Source organism: Phocoena sinus, chromosome 11 (genome assembly GCF_008692025.1).
Source record: "Phocoena sinus isolate mPhoSin1 chromosome 11, mPhoSin1.pri, whole genome shotgun sequence".
Lineage (NCBI taxonomy): Eukaryota > Metazoa > Chordata > Mammalia > Artiodactyla > Phocoenidae > Phocoena > Phocoena sinus.
This window is the reverse complement of record NC_045773.1, coordinates 82190193-82207739: the sequence shown is the minus strand read 5'-3', so window position 1 is coordinate 82207739 and position 17547 is coordinate 82190193. Positions and strand designations below refer to the sequence as shown.

Genomic DNA, 17547 nt, shown 5'->3' with positions numbered 1-17547 from the left:
TATAGGTAAACATCGCAGATGCGTTCTATGCTTAGTAATTTGGCACTAAGAAAAGTATAAATGCCCCTACTCTGTGCTCTAGTAAATCTTTCTCTAGGAATATATACTATTGGTATATCCTTACACACAAGAAATTATGATGTTCAGAGTAATTTATTGCAGCATTGTTTGAAAAATAAAAGAATGGAAACAACCTACTTGACCATCAATAGTGTAATTATTAATAAATTATGGCGTAACTGAATACTATGTGATTATTCTTTTTAAAAAAGAGCAAGATGGAAGAAGCCCTTTATGTACAATCTCCAAAATTAATTAGTAGGAGGGAAAAAAAAATCAAGTTGCAGAACTGTTACCATTTGTGTATGGGTGTGTGTATTTGGGGGTGAGGGTGAGGGAATCTAAACCTGCGTAATATACCTATGGAATGATATAGCATATGTCACGAAAAATGGTTGTCAAATCTAGATGCGGGGCCAGTTATCCTTTTCTAATCTTTTTTATTGAAGTTTACTTAATTTACAGTGTTGTGTTAGTTTCGAGTGTACAGCAGAGTTATACCTATATTCTTTTTAGATTCTTTTCCACTATAGTTTATAATTCTTTTTAAACACTGAACCATGTGAATGCATTACATACCCATATTACTTATTTAATAATTAAGTGGGGGAAGAAAATCTTGAGAGGGAAAAAGTTTTTTTTTAAGAGCAAAAAAAAACCAGCTTGCGGGCGCCTAAGTCCCACCAGTCCAATGTACAGGAACCGGGCCCTCCGCGGGCTAGAGCTGAGGGTGGGCAGCCCGGCGGACGCCACCGAGGCGAGGCTTCCTAGAGCGGCCCGGAAGTGCCCAGCTGACAGCGACCCAGCGCCGATTGGTCGGTTTGAGTCTGACCTTTGTTCGGGCCGCCCAAAAGACGCTAGCTGTCTCACCTGTACCTCTCGGCGCGAGGTGAGTCACTCCCGGCTCCTGGGTGGAGGAGGGGGCAGGGCATAGTCGTGGTCTGCAGCAACTGTCTCCCCACACCTCCCCCTCACAGGCTGTCCCCTCCCTCCAGACATAGCTACGAGAGAGGACTTGGGCCGACATCCCGGGAGAACGGAGCGAAAGGGAACACTGGTTACGAGTTGCTCTGCGAGGGCATTCATCCTAACCCCCTTCCTGAGTTGGCGCATGTACCCCACAACCACTGCATCCTAGGGACCCGTACATCTCAGGTTGTGGAATGAAAGAGCCTTTTAACAACGCTGTTAATACTTAGCGTTTATTTAGTGCTTGCTCTTAGGCCAAGGACTTTGCATACTTATTTAATCTACACGTCGACCCTATGTGAAACACGAGAATTTTTCTAGATGAGGAGCTAGTAACTTGCTCTAAATTACACAACAGCCCAGATTCAAATGCATGCTCCTGCTTCAGTGTTCTTATTTACAGCTTCCTGTCAGACTGTTTTCTCTACTCAGTTCTGGTTGCTTCCCTTTATCAGTGTTTATGGTCACAGCAGCTTTTGTCATTTCTCTATGGTAACAGATTTTTCTCTGAGACAAGATTCTAAGAGATTCTCCTTGAATCATTTCCAATAGAGGATTAATCTCCTGAAAAAACAGCCCAGAATGGCCACATCCCTGGAACCTGAGGAACAAAAAGGACTTTTAATAGTTAAGGCAGACCATTATGGGGGACAGGACTCCATCTCACAAAAGTACAGTCCTCACAGAAGGGAACTCTTCAGGCAGCACTTCAGGAAGCTCTGCTATCAGGATGCACCTGGACCCCGTGAAGCTCTTACCCAGCTCTGGGAGCTTTGCCACCAGTGGCTGAGGCCAGAATGCCACACAAAGGAGCAGATTTTAGACCTGCTGGTGCTTGAACAGTTCCTGAGCATTCTCCCTAGGGACCTGCAAGCATGGGTGCAGGCACACCATCCAGAGACTGGAGAGGAGGCGGTGACTGTGCTGGAGGATCTGGAGAGAGAGCTTGATGAACCTCGAAAGCAGGTGGGAAGGGGGCGGTCATTTGGCTGTGAGAGAGCAGGGTTTAGACCAAGCCAAAGCAAAAAGCATATGAAAGAACACCTGAAGGTATTTAATATGTTACCCTAGAGAAGAACAAGGCTTAGGGACTGACTGCCAGTGTCAAATAACTGAAGTGTGACTGAGTAAAAAGAGACACTAGACTGATTCTATGTCAGTTTGGAAGGCTAGGATCAGTGAGAAGCTGTAGGAAGGCAAAAAGGTATCAGGAAAACAAACAATTTTCTAACATTCATGGTTACGTATACGTAACATAGGCTACCTTGTAATAAAAAACTCCCCTTCAAGGTTTGGTTCAAGTAGATAATAAGGATAATACAGAACAGCATGGTCTAATTGTGACCCATTCACATTTAATACATGTAATTAAATATACATTTAATATATGGTAATTAAATATAATGTGAGCCCTATATGTGATTTAAATTTTTAGTAGCCACATTTGTGAAATTAAATACATTTCATTTAACCAAAAATATGTAATCATGTAATCAATATTAAACATGAGGTATTTTACATTTTTTAATTTCAGTTTTCAATATTTGAATGTATTTTACACTTCACATATCTCAATTTGTATTAGCCACATTTCAAGTGCTCAGTAACCACATCTGGCTAGTGGCTATCATATTGGACCACATGGTTATAGAAGAAATGCCCCCATTTGGTGGAAGTTGGGTTCGATGATCTTTAAGGTACCTTTCAAGTCCCCAGACTCTGATTCTGGACCTCTGCAGATCACTGTTAGAGGCACCGAATTTTCTTCTCCAGTGTCCTGAACTGTACAGATTAGACTGCGTCTCTTCGTTTTTAGTCATTATTGCCATTTGCAGTTGCATCAGAATTTGTCCTCTTTTCCATGGCCCTGGTCCCTGGCACATGCTTCTTTTGATCTTTCTCTGAAGTTCTTTCAGTTCTTTCACAAAATCTACCTTGCAAGCCCAATCATACTTCATTGTTCCCAGGTCCCAGCCAATTCAGAAAGACAGGACACACTTTTGGACAAGTTGGCCCCCTTGAGAAGGCCACATGAGTCACTGACTATCCAGCTCCATCCCAAGAAGACCCAGCAGGAGCAGGAATCTGGGGAGCCCCAAAGGACTGGTAAGGAGCAGAAGTCTGTGTTTATGAGGGAAGAGCTGGTTCCTTAGGTTAGAGAGGAGCTTTCTCACTTTCATCTTCTCCCTTTTAAGTTTTCCTGCTTGTCCTTCACCTCACTGTGGAAGATCTTATCTCCCTTCCTACCCTTGCCCTATCGTGGAAAGAACTGTATTTCAGTTTTTCATTAGACTTAAAAGCTGCTATTTGGCCCAAGGGGTGGGGGAGGAGTTTACCACATGTAATCAATGCTAATAGAACACAAGATGAGGACTGATAAGAGTCCCTTGAGTTTGGCATTTAGAAGTTAATGAGTTTTACCAAGAGTATCAGGAGGCAGAAGCTGAAAGAGTCAGACTATTTTAATAAGCTTTAGTAAGCTTAACTCTGTGGAATCCTCACCTCTTTTCTGTGAGAAGCCATATAAGTTTCTCTCCTCACCTTTCAGAGAAGACAGGACACGCACTTATAAAATAGGTCACAATGATAATTTAACGTGTCTGTTGTGCTAAATTGTATTGCAGAGAACACGGAGAATTATTATTATGACTAATGGCTTATCTATGCAAAACTTTAAATTCTAGATATCTTTACTTCTGTTTTTTTTAATACTTCTGAACCAGTTTCACTCTGCTTCCCGTTAATGTAAGTCCAGAAAATTACACACTTCCTATACCTAAAATTATAGAGGTTTACACATGTGCTGCTACCAAAACAACCTTTCAAGGGAATACTATACAGTTAAAATGTGAATTGTATTTTCTTAATCTAATCTACCAAAAGATACCTCATGAAATCTAGCTATCCTTGAGGCCTATGACTTCTTAGGGAAGTCTGCTTTGTCTGCATTGAACAGTATTAATATGACTTTTTTCTAAGGTACAGCCCTGGCAATCTTACACAATTTTTATCTGTGTTCCCACTACCACTATACTCCCTGCCAAAAAACAGACAAACAAAAAACAAAACCACCAAAGCAAAACCAAAGGAAAAAAAGATAAAAACCCTGCAGAAATCACAACAAATACATTTGAAGAAATGCCTCTCAACTTTATTAAAAGAATGTAATATCTGGTCCAAATCCTCATTTTACAATTAAACAGGTATACCCACAGTGATTGTGACTTTTCCAAGTTTCCATAAGGAGTTAGAGGGAAGGCTGGGGCTCCTGCCTACTAGTAGAACAATTTTTTAAAACCATCCTGATAATATACCAAAAAGCCAGTGTCTTTTAAAATAAATTTATTGTTAAATAGAGAGACTTTTTTATGCAATATCTCATTTTAAAATTTTCATTGTATCCATTTCAGCAAGATTATTAGTATTAGCCGTTTAGGGTAATGGGACTCGTCTCTGTAAACATACCTGGAAATTATAATAGTGGTCACTTAATACAGAATTATCTTCACATATGAGAGAACTTGGAGAACCGAGTGTTTTGCAGTTCTTTGTAGCATATTGTCAGGTATTTCAAAGGGAATTTTTGGATGTTCTGTTAACCCACAACTCTGACTCTGTGGTAGCAGTAAGTGATTGTTTACTTAACTCTGTTCCAGTTTCACTTCAGTCAGCATTTAACCTTGTTCTTTCCCTCTAGACTGTCAAGCAGGTTGTACATATGGTAATCAAATGGCCTTTATGGACATAGCCTCATCTCAGTGACGAGCAGGACTGGGCTTACCTGGAATGTAACTGATAGGGACTCTTGGATATGCCAAAATAAAATTGAAAGAATGGCCCTGGCAGAAGATGCTAAAATGAAATACTCCTAATTTCGTCAGTTCTGAAACAAGATCTCCTAGAATCCTATTAGCCTGGGAATAGCTGGCACTTGGAAGAGATACATAAAGCCCTGAAACTCCAGTTGGCCAAGTAGACTGCAGGTCCCTGAGATGAGAAAAGTTCCCATTTGACAGTTTCCATACAATTTTCTTTATGTTGTTCAATTGCAGATGTAAGGGAGAGGGTTGTAATTTGAATTGCTGAACAAGGAAAACTGACCCTGTATTTTAAAAAAAAAATCTTTTCAAGTCCTGGTGAGGGATTTTTCTCCAGACTTCTCCTGAAGTTGTAGGAGAGAGACTCATCCTAAGGACTGGTAGATTCCCCTGAAGGTGGTAAACTGACCACAAGTGCCAACTCTTAGTATCCTTTTTTAAAAGATATTCATCTTCATCAGTAAGCCACCGAAAACCAACCATCAGTGACTCCAGTATGTAAAAGAAGCTGTTGAGCCAATATGTTGATGTTTGAAAACACTTTTCTTAATGGTATGGGGGTGTCTCTGATTTCTATGATTTGCTTAATGATCATTAACCTACTAACTTAGCAGTACTTCTGCCACACGCTATACTTTTACACATGCTTTATCATACATTTCATCATCTGATCAAACTGTAGGAAAGGAGGAGGGCACAGAGGTGATAAGGAAACCAAAATGGTTATAATCTGCCAACATTTAAACAATTTTCAGCAAAGCCAGGACTGATATCTGGACTTTCTGGCTCTAATCCAGTCTTTGTAATTTCTAGCCTGAGATAATATGGTATTTAGATTCCAAAACAATATCATTTTAGAGCAAATAACCAAACTTTAAGAAATTTATTGCCTGATTAAAAAATATATATTGTAAGGAGGACGGTAAGATTTGAGGAAGATTTAGTAGGATGGAGACACTGTGATGACAATGAAGAATGGGGTTCATGGCGCTCAGTCCAGAGCCAGTGTTTTCCATACCCAGCCCAGGAACTGAAATGTTCTAGTAGCTCTTGCTGCTTCTTCCATCATACCGAGTGAACCACTGAAAACTATATGAGATTAAATGATTGTTCTACAGTTGGGATTCCTAGGCCTGTTGAGATGGAGGTTTCATCATAACCAAATAGGTGACACCCAGCATTAAGACCAAATAGGTTTATTCCCTCCAAATCATCAAAACACCTATTTTCTTATAGAATTCAACTCAACAAATATTTATTGAGTACTTGCTATGTGCCAAGTTCTATGCTTAGCTTGGGGTTGAGGATATGGGGATCAGAAAGAGGGAGAGAGCACATCCGATTTAGGAGGTTAGGGAAGACTTCCTGGAGGAGACAGCATTTGAGATGGACCTTGAATAATAGCTAGGCCAGTGGCTCTCAAAGTGCAGTCCCTGGACCAGCAGTGTCTGTCATACCAAGAAGAGCAAATTTCAGGGTTCTACTCCAGCCTTATCAAATCAGAAGCTCTGGGGGTAGGTAGCACAGCAATGTTTTGATAAGCCATCCAGATGATTCTGATGCACAATAAAGTTTGAGAACCACCAAGCTAGGGTTTAGACAGGAGGAGATGATGGTGAGGACATCAGTTTCAGAAAAAGGATTCCACCCAGCACATACACCAGACCATTCACTGTCACTTCCTGCTTAGCTTCCTCCATTTATCCTGACCTGCATGTTCTCTCTGCTTTTAGCTAACTATTATTTGTACATACTTCTCTCCTTTAATGGTTCCAACTCACTATATTCCTCTCAGACCCCTGATCCCATTACCTTCTCCAGTCACTTTTACTTGGTTTTACTCCCACTTACTACCTAGGTTTCAGACCCCTCATGTTTCTCCCAAAATTTTACCTCCCTCCCCATCTGTTTTCTAATCTCCCTGTTTATCCCTCTTAGTTATCCTTGGCATGTGTGTAGTTCCTATTTACCACTCTGCATTTGCACAGGATTGCCAGGTAACCCCTCATCCACATTTTTGCCTTTTCCTCTCTTCATAATCTATTCACAAATAATGTATCCTGCTATCTTCCTTACTGGCCTCTTCTTTAATTTCTTCCCTATATTGTCAGTATATGTTTTGATGGTGCCAAATATCTAATTTTTGCATTGCATGTGACTTTTCATTTTTATAACACATTTTTAACATTTACATGTTCTTTATTCCATAGGCTTTTTGCTTCTTAAACCTAGAATAGGACCTGTTTGTATACTGTTCATTTGTTACAGGTGATAAAACCAAGACTAAGAATGAAGAGTTGTCCCAGAAGGAAGATATACCCAAAGACATGGAATTCCTTGGGAAAATAAACAACAGACTTACCAAAGCTATTCCTCAGTATCCTGAATCCAAAGATGCTGTGGAAAGTGAAGGCAGATGCAAGTGGCAACAGAGGGAAAGAAGACGCTATAAATGTGATGACTGTGGAAAAAGTTTCAGTCATAGCTCAGACCTTAGTAAACACAGGAGAACTCATACTGGAGAGAAGCCCTATAAATGTGACGAATGTGGAAAAGCCTTCATTCAACACTCACATCTCATTGGACATCATAGAGTACACACTGGAGTGAAACCCTATAAATGTAAAGAATGTGGGAAAGATTTCAGCGGGCGCACAGGTCTCATTCAGCATCAGAGAATCCACACAGGTGAAAAACCCTATGAATGTGATGAGTGTGGGAGGCCTTTCCGTGTAAGTTCAGCCCTTATTAGACATCAAAGAATTCATACAGCAAATAAGCTCTACTAATATGGTGGAAGTAACGAAAGTTCTTTAGACACTCAGGCCTAATTAGTTATCAGAGAAATCTGCCTTGGAGACCTTGAGTATCCTGATGTAGGCAAATCTTCAATCATCATTAAAAATTTCTCTGGCACCAGAGAATTTACATGAGTAAAATTTCCTTTTATTTCTAAAGTAGTTCAGTTTCTTGGAAGGAACTAAGAGTTATTTCAGAAAGCCTTGTCCACCGCCAGCATTGCTCACTTGCAGCCCAAAATAACCATGTTTCCTGGTCCTGGTTGAAAGATGTGAATTCTACCTCTTGACTCTGGCTCCTTTTTCCTTGGCCACTCAGTGTATGACTTTAGGCAAGACATTCATATTTTCTCTGCCTTCATTTTCCCATTCTGCAAAGTGCAGATGATATAATAGAAGCCCACCGGCTATGCTGTATTAAGTTAAAATAGATGAAAACTGCTTTTGAAATTAAGAACTAAAACCATACTATTTTTCCCCATTATTAGTGATATAATGGCCTAAATATCCCTTATCTTAAAGTGGGGAATATAATAATTTTGTGGAATATTTTGCTTTGCCAGTGATAAAAAAATGAGGAAACCACCAGAAAGATAGCAGGCTAAGAAAAACATTAAAATGGAGAGGAAAGCTATAAGTCATCAGTGGGAGCTGCTGGGAAGGGGCATGATGGAGTGTGTTAGGGATCTGTAACTTTGGATAAGTCACTTCTTTTCTGAATCTCAGGTCATTTAAACTGAGGGAGATCGGGAGAGGTTGGTCTAGAACTGCACTGTCCAATATGGTAGCCAGTACCCACATGTGGCTATATACATTTAAACTTAACTGAAATAAAGTGGAAAATTCAGTTCCTTGGTGACATTAGCCACATTTCAAGTGCTCAGTAGCCACATGTGGCTGGTAGCTACAATAATGGACAGCACAGATCCAGACCATCTTTTATCACTGCAGAAACTTCTCAAGGACATTGCTGTTCAATCATTAGTAAGGTAACTTCCAGCTTTGGTATGTGATTCTGAGTTCAGGAAGGTAGCAAAAGAGATAGCTGAAGAGGCTGTAATAGCAATAGGAGATAAAATACAAGCACCTTAAAACAAAGTAATTTAGTAAAAATAACTCTGTGGCACTTTTTCAGCCTTAGAAAGAGAGTGTATTGTAATTGGAGAAAGATGATTATTAAGTGAACACAATAACCTAATAATCAAAATTGAAAGCTTAACTTACTACCTCATCTCTATAAAAAGAGTGTAATTACCTTTACAAGGTAACATCCCCTGTCAGTTACCCTATACTAATGAGAAACTGGGACTCTCAGGACACTAATACTTTAAGACACAGTGAACAATTTAGTTTTTCTTCTTCTTTTTGGCTTCGGAATGTATTAGCATTTCATGAACGTATTTGTGACAGTTTTACATCACTAGTTTGAGAATTTTATAGCATGACAGGAATTGTGACCAAAGGCCAACACGTTCAAATTTACAATACCATCAAACTGCCACGAACCACTGATTCTAGGAATAGACATCACCAAAATGATCAGGAAGTGATCTAATCTCTTACTGAAGACACTAATTACACATACTTGCTTTGAGAGTAGGAAAAGCACCAGAATCATTTTGTGTCTACTACTACTGGAAGGTGACTCGTAAATCATTCTTCATAACACCATAAAGATAAACTGAGCTTTTATATCTTTTGAACATAATGCTCCTTTTAAAAAAATAAAAGTACGTTTACTTTGAATGTATACATCAACCGATACAAATATTTTAAGACATCAAGTTTCACACTCATACTTGTTTTTTCATTTATCTGAGCACTATTTCAAAACATTTGAAACAAAGGATTTTTTAATGATCATGAAAAGTAAAGTATTAAATCTTTAGTATTAGAAACATCCTTATCTAAAAAATAAAGTTAGATGCTTAATGAATGATAGCTTTTCCCCCTTTACCTTCAGTCTTGCTAAAAAACTGTCATGTGTAGAAGCTGTTCACAGTCTTTAAAGGGTAAACTCATGTTTCTGATCTTATCCTTGAATTTAGAGACTTCTGCAATGGTAAGAAAGATGATCTTGGCTACCACAACATTAAGTTTACTTAAATGGGTAAAAACGATGACAGACTGATTTTCCTCTAACGTACTCTGTATGATTGAACGTTCTATTCAGGTAGTAGTTTTGAATACCTGTTGTGTATAAAGAATTGTTCTAGTCTTAGAGTTGTACACCCTCAAAGTCTGAGTGAAGAGTAGTTTGGAGCACTGAGAGTATGCTACCCTTTTTAGTCTGGTGTTGATTCCAAATTGCCACCACAGTGTCCACCATCTGATCTTGACCAGAGGGGCAAGGATAAGAGTCAGGGAGGTACAGAAAGATTTGGGGCCAGAGACAGCCTGGAGTGATAGTGGCAAGAGAAGAAAGTCCAGTGGGACCTGGGATAACTGCTGGCATAAGGCAAAGGAGGCATGAGGTTGAAGGAGATCTAAGTAGTTGTTAGTATTATGAAGGATTAGGCAGTGTCCTAGTAAGTCTGTAGAAACGCACAAAAAAATTGGTGAGGATGCAAGCAGTTAGAAAGAAGAGCTCTGAGTTCAATCACAGCCACAGTTATTCGAAAAGAAGGTGTAATATGTTAGACGCCGTAATCAGAACCACTGAGTTCTAGGAGAGAGCCATCCTGGAATGATGGCACCTGCTCTAAAAGAACCCTAAACATGGAAGGCAGTTTCTTAAATACTTGTGTCAAAAACATGTGCATCACTCCTCCCAAATTTTTTGGAGGGTTTTTCTTTTTTTTGGAGGGAGGCAACAACTTGTAGTTTGTAGTTGTCATGAACTAGTAGAACAGACAGTGATTTTAAAAGGCATCTAAAGGGAGTACGGGGGCAGTTCTTTCAGATACAGTTGGGGAATGGTGGTTAAACTGGTGATTTTGAATGAGGAGCCAACAGCTATAAAGGGAGGAAATAGATGAGAGTTGGGGTAGGAGAGGATGTCGGAGGTATGCACGGGCCTTGGTGAACAGGGGGGAAACAAGATAGAGAAGAAGGGGATGGAACAAAAAGAGAGTGATAAAAAAGGAGCAAGGGTATAGGGAAAGGAACAAAGATAAAATAAGCGATGGTGATAGAGAAAGAAAAAGTGACAAGTAATTCTAATATTGACATCAATTATAATTGAGACAGTGGGTCATATGCCACAGCCATACGAAGGTGAACAGATCAGTTTATCCCAAGGTCGTTGAGTCTTATATGCACAGCACATATTATTTATGTTATCTTTATTGAATGGGTCTACAATCTCATTCTGAGCATGAAATTATTTCTTTATAGTCTAATCAAAAAGTCCATCAACAGTGAAACTGCTAGAAACTTTGAAATGCTTCAAAACAACCTGTTCTCCCCTTAGTAATATCACAAGGCAATTAGACTAAGGTTCTAAAAGAATAGATCTCTCAGTCTTTCTTACTCAAATCCTCTAGAGCACAGTTTCTCAACCTTGGTTTTACTGACATTTTCAGCCAAACAATTTCTTGCTGTGGGGGGCTGTCCTCTGCAGTGTGGGATGTTTAGCAGCATTCCTGGCCTCTACCCTCTAGATACGAGCAGCCCCAACTTGTGGCAAGCAAAAATTTCTTAAGAGATGCAAATGTTCCCTGAGGGACAAAATCTCTCCCCTGCCCTGCCAGCCCAGTTGAGAACCACTGCTCTATAGGAAAATAATCTGATTTCCATGACCGGTCCACATCATATACAATAAGATTCAACTTAGAACTGTTATATATGGCCAGCACTGTTAGACCCTTTTACTACCGCACAAAATTATTTTCTAGACCTTCTCTCTATACCATACTTCTGCTGCTACCCTCTCCTTTGCCCCTTGACCCAACCCCAAATAGACACTTTATCCTTGATCTGCACTGTCCAATACATTAGCCAGTAGGTACATGTGGCTATCGAGCACTTGAAATGTGGCTACGCAACTGAGGAACTAAATTTTTTTCACTTTCATTTAAATTTAAAAACTGATACTCAATACAGTTACTGGAAAACCTTTAAGTATGTTCGGAGTATTTCGGGTATAGGAATCTATTTTTTCCATTCAAAATTTTATGTAATCTCAATACAGATCAAGTACTTCCAATGAAAATTTTATAACTGAATTGAGATGTGTAGTAAGTATAAACACACTGGATTACAAAGACTTAGTATGAAAAAGGAATGTAAAATATTTCATTAATAAGTTATATTGATTTTAAAATATTTTGGATATACTGGTTTAAATAAAATACATTAAGAATTAATTTCACCTATCTTTTTACATTTTTAATGTGGCTACTAGAAAACTTACATCCACATAGGTGGGTCACATTACATTCCTATTAATTGGACAACACTGATCAAGATCTCACTCTCAGGGTAGGTCCCATTCACTATGTTCCAAACCACTTCAATTCTGTGAGGCTAAGTTCTGTGCTGCCAAGGACTTTTTACCTTTTTCTTCTTACTCATTAATCCAACAGGTATTTACTGAGTGCATGCTATGTGCCACGCCTCTATTTTAGGTATTGGGGATAGAGCAGGATATAACAAGATATTTCCATGTAAGACTGTGAGAAAAATAGTGAATGTTAAAATTAAAGGTATAATGCTGTCCTTTCAGATGGAAGACTATTAGGAAAAAAAAGGCAGGGCATTTCAGGTTAGGTGTGGGGAGGAAGGAAAGAAAAGGGGGAAAAATAGATTGTTACTTCGGGATTACAATTTCATTTCAATTTAATAAGATTTTAAGTTTGGTTTGTTTGGCAAGTCCAATAGCACAGCAATAGGGACTAAAGGTCTTTGGATATGCCATTGCATGAGAGGACTTACTAATGGTTAGACCTGCTTTATGCATTATTTTTAATACACACTTCATAGTATTTACTGCAGAAGTCTCTTTGGGGAAATTAGCAATGGAACAATTTCTATATGTAAGAACCGTAAGTTCCCATGTATGTTGAATTAACCTATTATATATCACCGTAATACTGGGTACAAGGAAGGAAATTTCATTAATCCAGTTATTGTGCCTTTTTGTTTTTCTCTACTCCACTCAGTAGATAGTCTTGGAAAACTCTCCTATAGCCTTAACTTTATCTCAAAGACATGAAGTGATTACGTGCTTTTGATGTTTTTTGTTTAAAAACAACTTACCTATGAAGAACAATCAACAGTTAGATAATTATAAACAAATTCTATTTTACTATCTATATAAAAATATGAATATGAGGACATCTAAAAATGCAGAAATAGTTATATATTCCATGTATCAATGTATAAAAACATAGCTGGAAGGAAATCCTTTTTCAGAATCAGGAAATAGTGCCTTATCTGCTAGGTTAAAATCCTAAACCCTCCAGCAAATGTATAATTCCATATTTTGAACAATTTTAGTATTTCATTGTCACATAAAATATGTAAATAGCTATTCACATTATTGTGGTGATTTGCATGTACAATAGGAGTCAGATGGGAAAGAAAATACCATTCTTATTTGTAAAGCAATGACAACACAATAAATCTGGAATCTTTGAAATAATTTAAAGTTAAAACATTTCTTCGCCTACTGCATATATTTATAAGTTACATTAATGTCTAACTCTTGCACAAGTTGAGTGTTTTGCATAAACACTTAATGCTACTTTCTAGGCACTCTCTTACTCAAGGGTTGACCTTAAATTCATTTTTCCCCTTGGATCAGTATTCTTGACACCTATGGAAAAGAACATCCTGGCTCCTCCAGAAAGTAGATAAAGCTAAGTCAGAAATGAAAAAATAAACATGACACTCCAATTGGAAAAGTATAAAACCATCACAGTCAGACAGTTTGGCTTCAAATGAAGAGTAAGTAAATCAATACCTCCTAGAAAAATTATGCCATTTCTTACATAAAACCCAAACTACTACCAGGACTTTGAGTTAGTTCAGTGTAGACATTCTACCAGACATAATCTATTTGATAAAGCTTCTAGCTTTTTATCTTCAGACTGGTTTGCTATATTAATTCAAGAGTCTCAGGAATATGAGAAACAATGACAATAATTCAAAATTTTTCATTATCTGTTCTTGAATGTGTCTTCATTTGTCACAACTGTTGGGCTATAATAAAGGAGCTGCTTCTGTCTTTTCATAAAAAAAAGAGAAATCCCTGCTTTTATAAGCCTGTATTACAGTGAAGGAATACAAGACAAATATCAAATAGGAGTAGTGGTATATGGAATATAAATAATGAAATGAAACAGAGTGGCTGAATGACTACTACAAGTAGTCAGAAAAGGCTTTTCTGAAGAGCTGACATTCTAACTGAAATATAAATGTCCAGCCTTGGGAAGTTCTGAAGAAGACCCTGTCAGGCAAAGGGAATTGCTTATGCAGTCTCTACAGTAGGAATGAATCTGATGTGTTTACAGGAAATGAAAGAAGGTCATTGGGTCTAAAGCACTGGATTAAGGGGAATGTGGTATAAAATTAGGTTAGAGAGGCGAGCAGGGGCCAGGATATGTATTCTAAGCATGGTGGGACACCACTGGAAGGGAAGGACATGATCTGATTTTTGTTTTTTAAAATATTCTGGTCCCTTAAGGAAGCAAGAGTGAGAAAAAAGCAGAAGCAAGGAGACCCGTCAAGAGGCCACTGCAGTAAGCCAGATGAGAGAAGGTGGTGGCACCAACCACAGGTCCAAAGTGGACATGAAGAGAAATAAAAGGATTCAAGGTATACTTTGGAGATAAAGCCAAAACAATTTGCTAAAAGATTGTTGTAGACTCCTAAATTCTCACACAAAAAGATGTTTAAATACTGGGTTAAACATATGAAGTTGCCATTTCTGTGTGTCAGAAGCAGTGAAATATCAGCAATTTCAAATGATTTAACCTAGTGGAAACAAAATAAGAACAGAGAAAAAGCTAGAGAGAAATGGAACAGGAAAAGGGACTTTGAAATAGTGTGTGGGCCTAATTAATTTGTTAAATGAACATTTGTATTCTTTTCTCCTTAAAACTTTCTGTGGAAGGCACCCTTTGTTAAGCCCTAAAGGGAAATTGCCAACAAACCTGATGGGATTCAGAACACCACTATAATAACATGTCTCTGTACAAACTTCCTTCTGGATAGCACATTTCCTAAACTGATAAAGTCAAGGTTATCAATGAAAGGCAGTAGAGCAGAGGTTAAAAGCAGAATGCCTGGGTATGAATCCTTACTCTGCCTGTTACTAGTTATATGACCTTGGCTTACTTTCTGTGCCTCAGGTCTCCCATCTGTAAAACGGTGGTAAAATGGTTATCTACCTCATAAGGTAGGAATTACATAAGTGACCAAATGTAATGGGTTTAGAACAGTGCCTGACACATAGTAAGTGCTATGTTAGCCTCTGCCAATAGCGCAGTTAGGTCTTCTTGTTTATCAAAATGCATCATGTTCAGCATTTTCTTCCCCCCAGACTGCTTAAATTAGTTAACTGGCATTTGATCTTCATGAATTCACTGCATTTGTTGCTGTTGTGTGTGTTTTAAAATAATTCCTGTAATGTTAACAATTACCCTAATTCTGAACTGCTCCCTGCTCCCTAAATACCTAACCCCAAACCCAGCCCGGACGGCCCCACCCGTCCACCGGCGGAGAACACCACCCCGGTGACCCTCACTGGGGCACCCACCCGCCAGCTCTCGTCTCCTGGCGGTTTCCAACCCCCGGCGCCGGGTCCAGCTCACAGCGCCGTTTACCGGCCCGCAAATCCCCGCCCGTGGAGCTCTGGAACCTTTAGCTACCGGAAGTGGCTGGGAGTCGCGAGAGCGCTGAAAAAGGGGGCCGGTCTTTCCCGGGTTCAGAAACACTGAGGTTGCCCCTGGAAAGAAGCCCAGGGCTCCCAGGTGGAGGAATAGGAGACCCGTTTGGGGGAGATCCGGAAACGCGCTGCCCTGCAGCCGGTTCGGACGCAGCTACGGCGGCGGGGGCATTCTCGAAAGTCGACCAACCACGAGCCTGTGGAAACCTCCAGGATTGTGCGAGAGGCCCGAAAGTGACTTTGGGGACAGGCTTCTTCCTCGGCCCGCAGCTTCCTTTCCGCTCCCTCCGCGCAATTGTCGACCCCAGTCCGCGGCTCCCTAGAGCGCGGTTCCGGCGGGCCCAGGCCGGGAGTGGGCCGAAGCCTTAGGGGCCTCGGGTGCAGGAAAGGCCCGGTCAACCGCGGACAGGGAAAGGGGGTTTCTTCTGCTTAAGTTCATCCTGGAGGGCAGGCGCCTCTCTCCTGCGAGAGGGTCTGGCTGGGACGTTCGCGTCTCTGGGTCACACTAGGAAGGGGCACCGAGGAGCTTCCTCCACTCACGTCTCGGGGTTGCCAACTGTACCTGCTGTGCCCCGCTCACCGTGATCTGGCAGGACCTTGTGCACTAAGGGAGAGGAAAACTGGCCTCTGTTTAAACTTCTCTGATCCTTAGGGGAAATGAGGGCCCAGGATGAAATGGGTGAAGAGTACCGGCGCTAGTATTCTTTAAACCTGGATTCAAATTCCCGCTCCACCACTTTCCCGTTAGGATCAAGGGCAATGTTTTTAACCTCTCTAAGCCTCGGTTTCCTTGTTTGTGTAAATCAGAATAATATAGTGCCTGTTTCATAGGATGGTTGTGACGACTGTGAGAGTGCACGTAAAAAACTTAGTCTTTAGATGTTTCCCTCCCCTCCCCTATCACTCATCCATGTCAGACAAATAGGACTAATTAACCAGCTGTCACTTTTGCTTTTCTGGAGCTCGTGTGAAGAAAAGTAAAGTGCAAGATTTGAGTAAGGGAGAAACCACGAAGAATACAAAAGATTGACAGTCGTTGTGAGCTTCACATAGTTGCCCATCCCAGCATTTTCACCTCACTTGGCTCCCGGCACACGGTAGGTTCTTGATAAGTACTTACTTGGATGAATGAGGACAGAGCTAGGGAAAAGGAATTAAAGAACAGAAGGGAGAAAGTGAATCAGACTGACTAAATTTAGCTAGTTGACAAAACAAGTGAAACCACTTTTCTTGTCAGAAATGTGTGGTAGTCACTAGGCTCCTGTGTCAGACAAAGGACTTTACTTAATGACACAAGCATCATGAACTTCATGCTCCCCTTGTGCTCAAAGCCAGAGGAGTGCCGTGGAGGGGCCCCAGTGGGTGCTGCTCACACAATGGGTTTGCATCCTAGCAGAGGAACCCCAAGCATAGGAAAAGCCGGTCTTTGCCCAGCCTTGCCCCAGAGTGAGGCAATATCTTTATTATCCTGGTCAGGAAACAAATCTGCTCCACAAGGAGATACAAACATCTTTGAAAAGATAATCTGAAAGAAAATCTGTCAGAACCCTTGGAGAAATGTGAGAGATCCTTGGAGAATTGTTTCCCAACACTCTAGGTAATAGCATCTGGGGTTAGAGGAGATGTCAGCCTTTTTTTTTTTTTTAAACTTTATATACATCAAGATTCTAGTTTTTATCATATTTTGTTATTTTAATTTTTAAAAATATAATAAAAATAAAAGGCAAACAGAGAAGTTTACATTTGTTTTAGTAAGGGATAAGGAGCCACTCAGGGTCTGTGACTGGGGAAATTATAATGATATTTAAGGAACATGAATCTAGTAAACATATCTGGAATGGACTAAAGTTATGAAGATTATCTCAAGGCTGCAGTCATGTAGGTATGAGGTAATTAGAGGAAGGTGGCTATAATAGAGAAGAGCAACATTTCAAAGGAGAAATCTGCTGCCTCCCACCCTGGAATTTATTTAAAGCAACTTTCACCTGGCCCACAGGGCCCCAGATCAAAACCAGTTCTCACAGTGAAAATTTAAAGTCACCACTCTGCAGTAATAATGAGGATATGGCAA

The 17547-nt window shown here is 39.9% G+C and overlaps 1 protein-coding gene across 1 annotated transcript in view; it reads left to right on the top strand.

The window, feature by feature from the left end:
* The window catches only part of LOC116762189, a 70274-nt gene that overhangs the window by 12768 nt on the left and 39959 nt on the right, over positions 1-17547 (top strand). The window contains 8 exon segments of the mRNA XM_032648932.1: positions 760-949; positions 1582-1995; positions 2997-3135; positions 7116-7630; positions 7632-7646; positions 9694-9707; positions 15282-15498; positions 15616-15693. Of these exon segments, the coding sequence (XP_032504823.1) occupies positions 760-949; positions 1582-1995; positions 2997-3135; positions 7116-7630; positions 7632-7646; positions 9694-9707; positions 15282-15498; positions 15616-15693 (1582 nt within the window).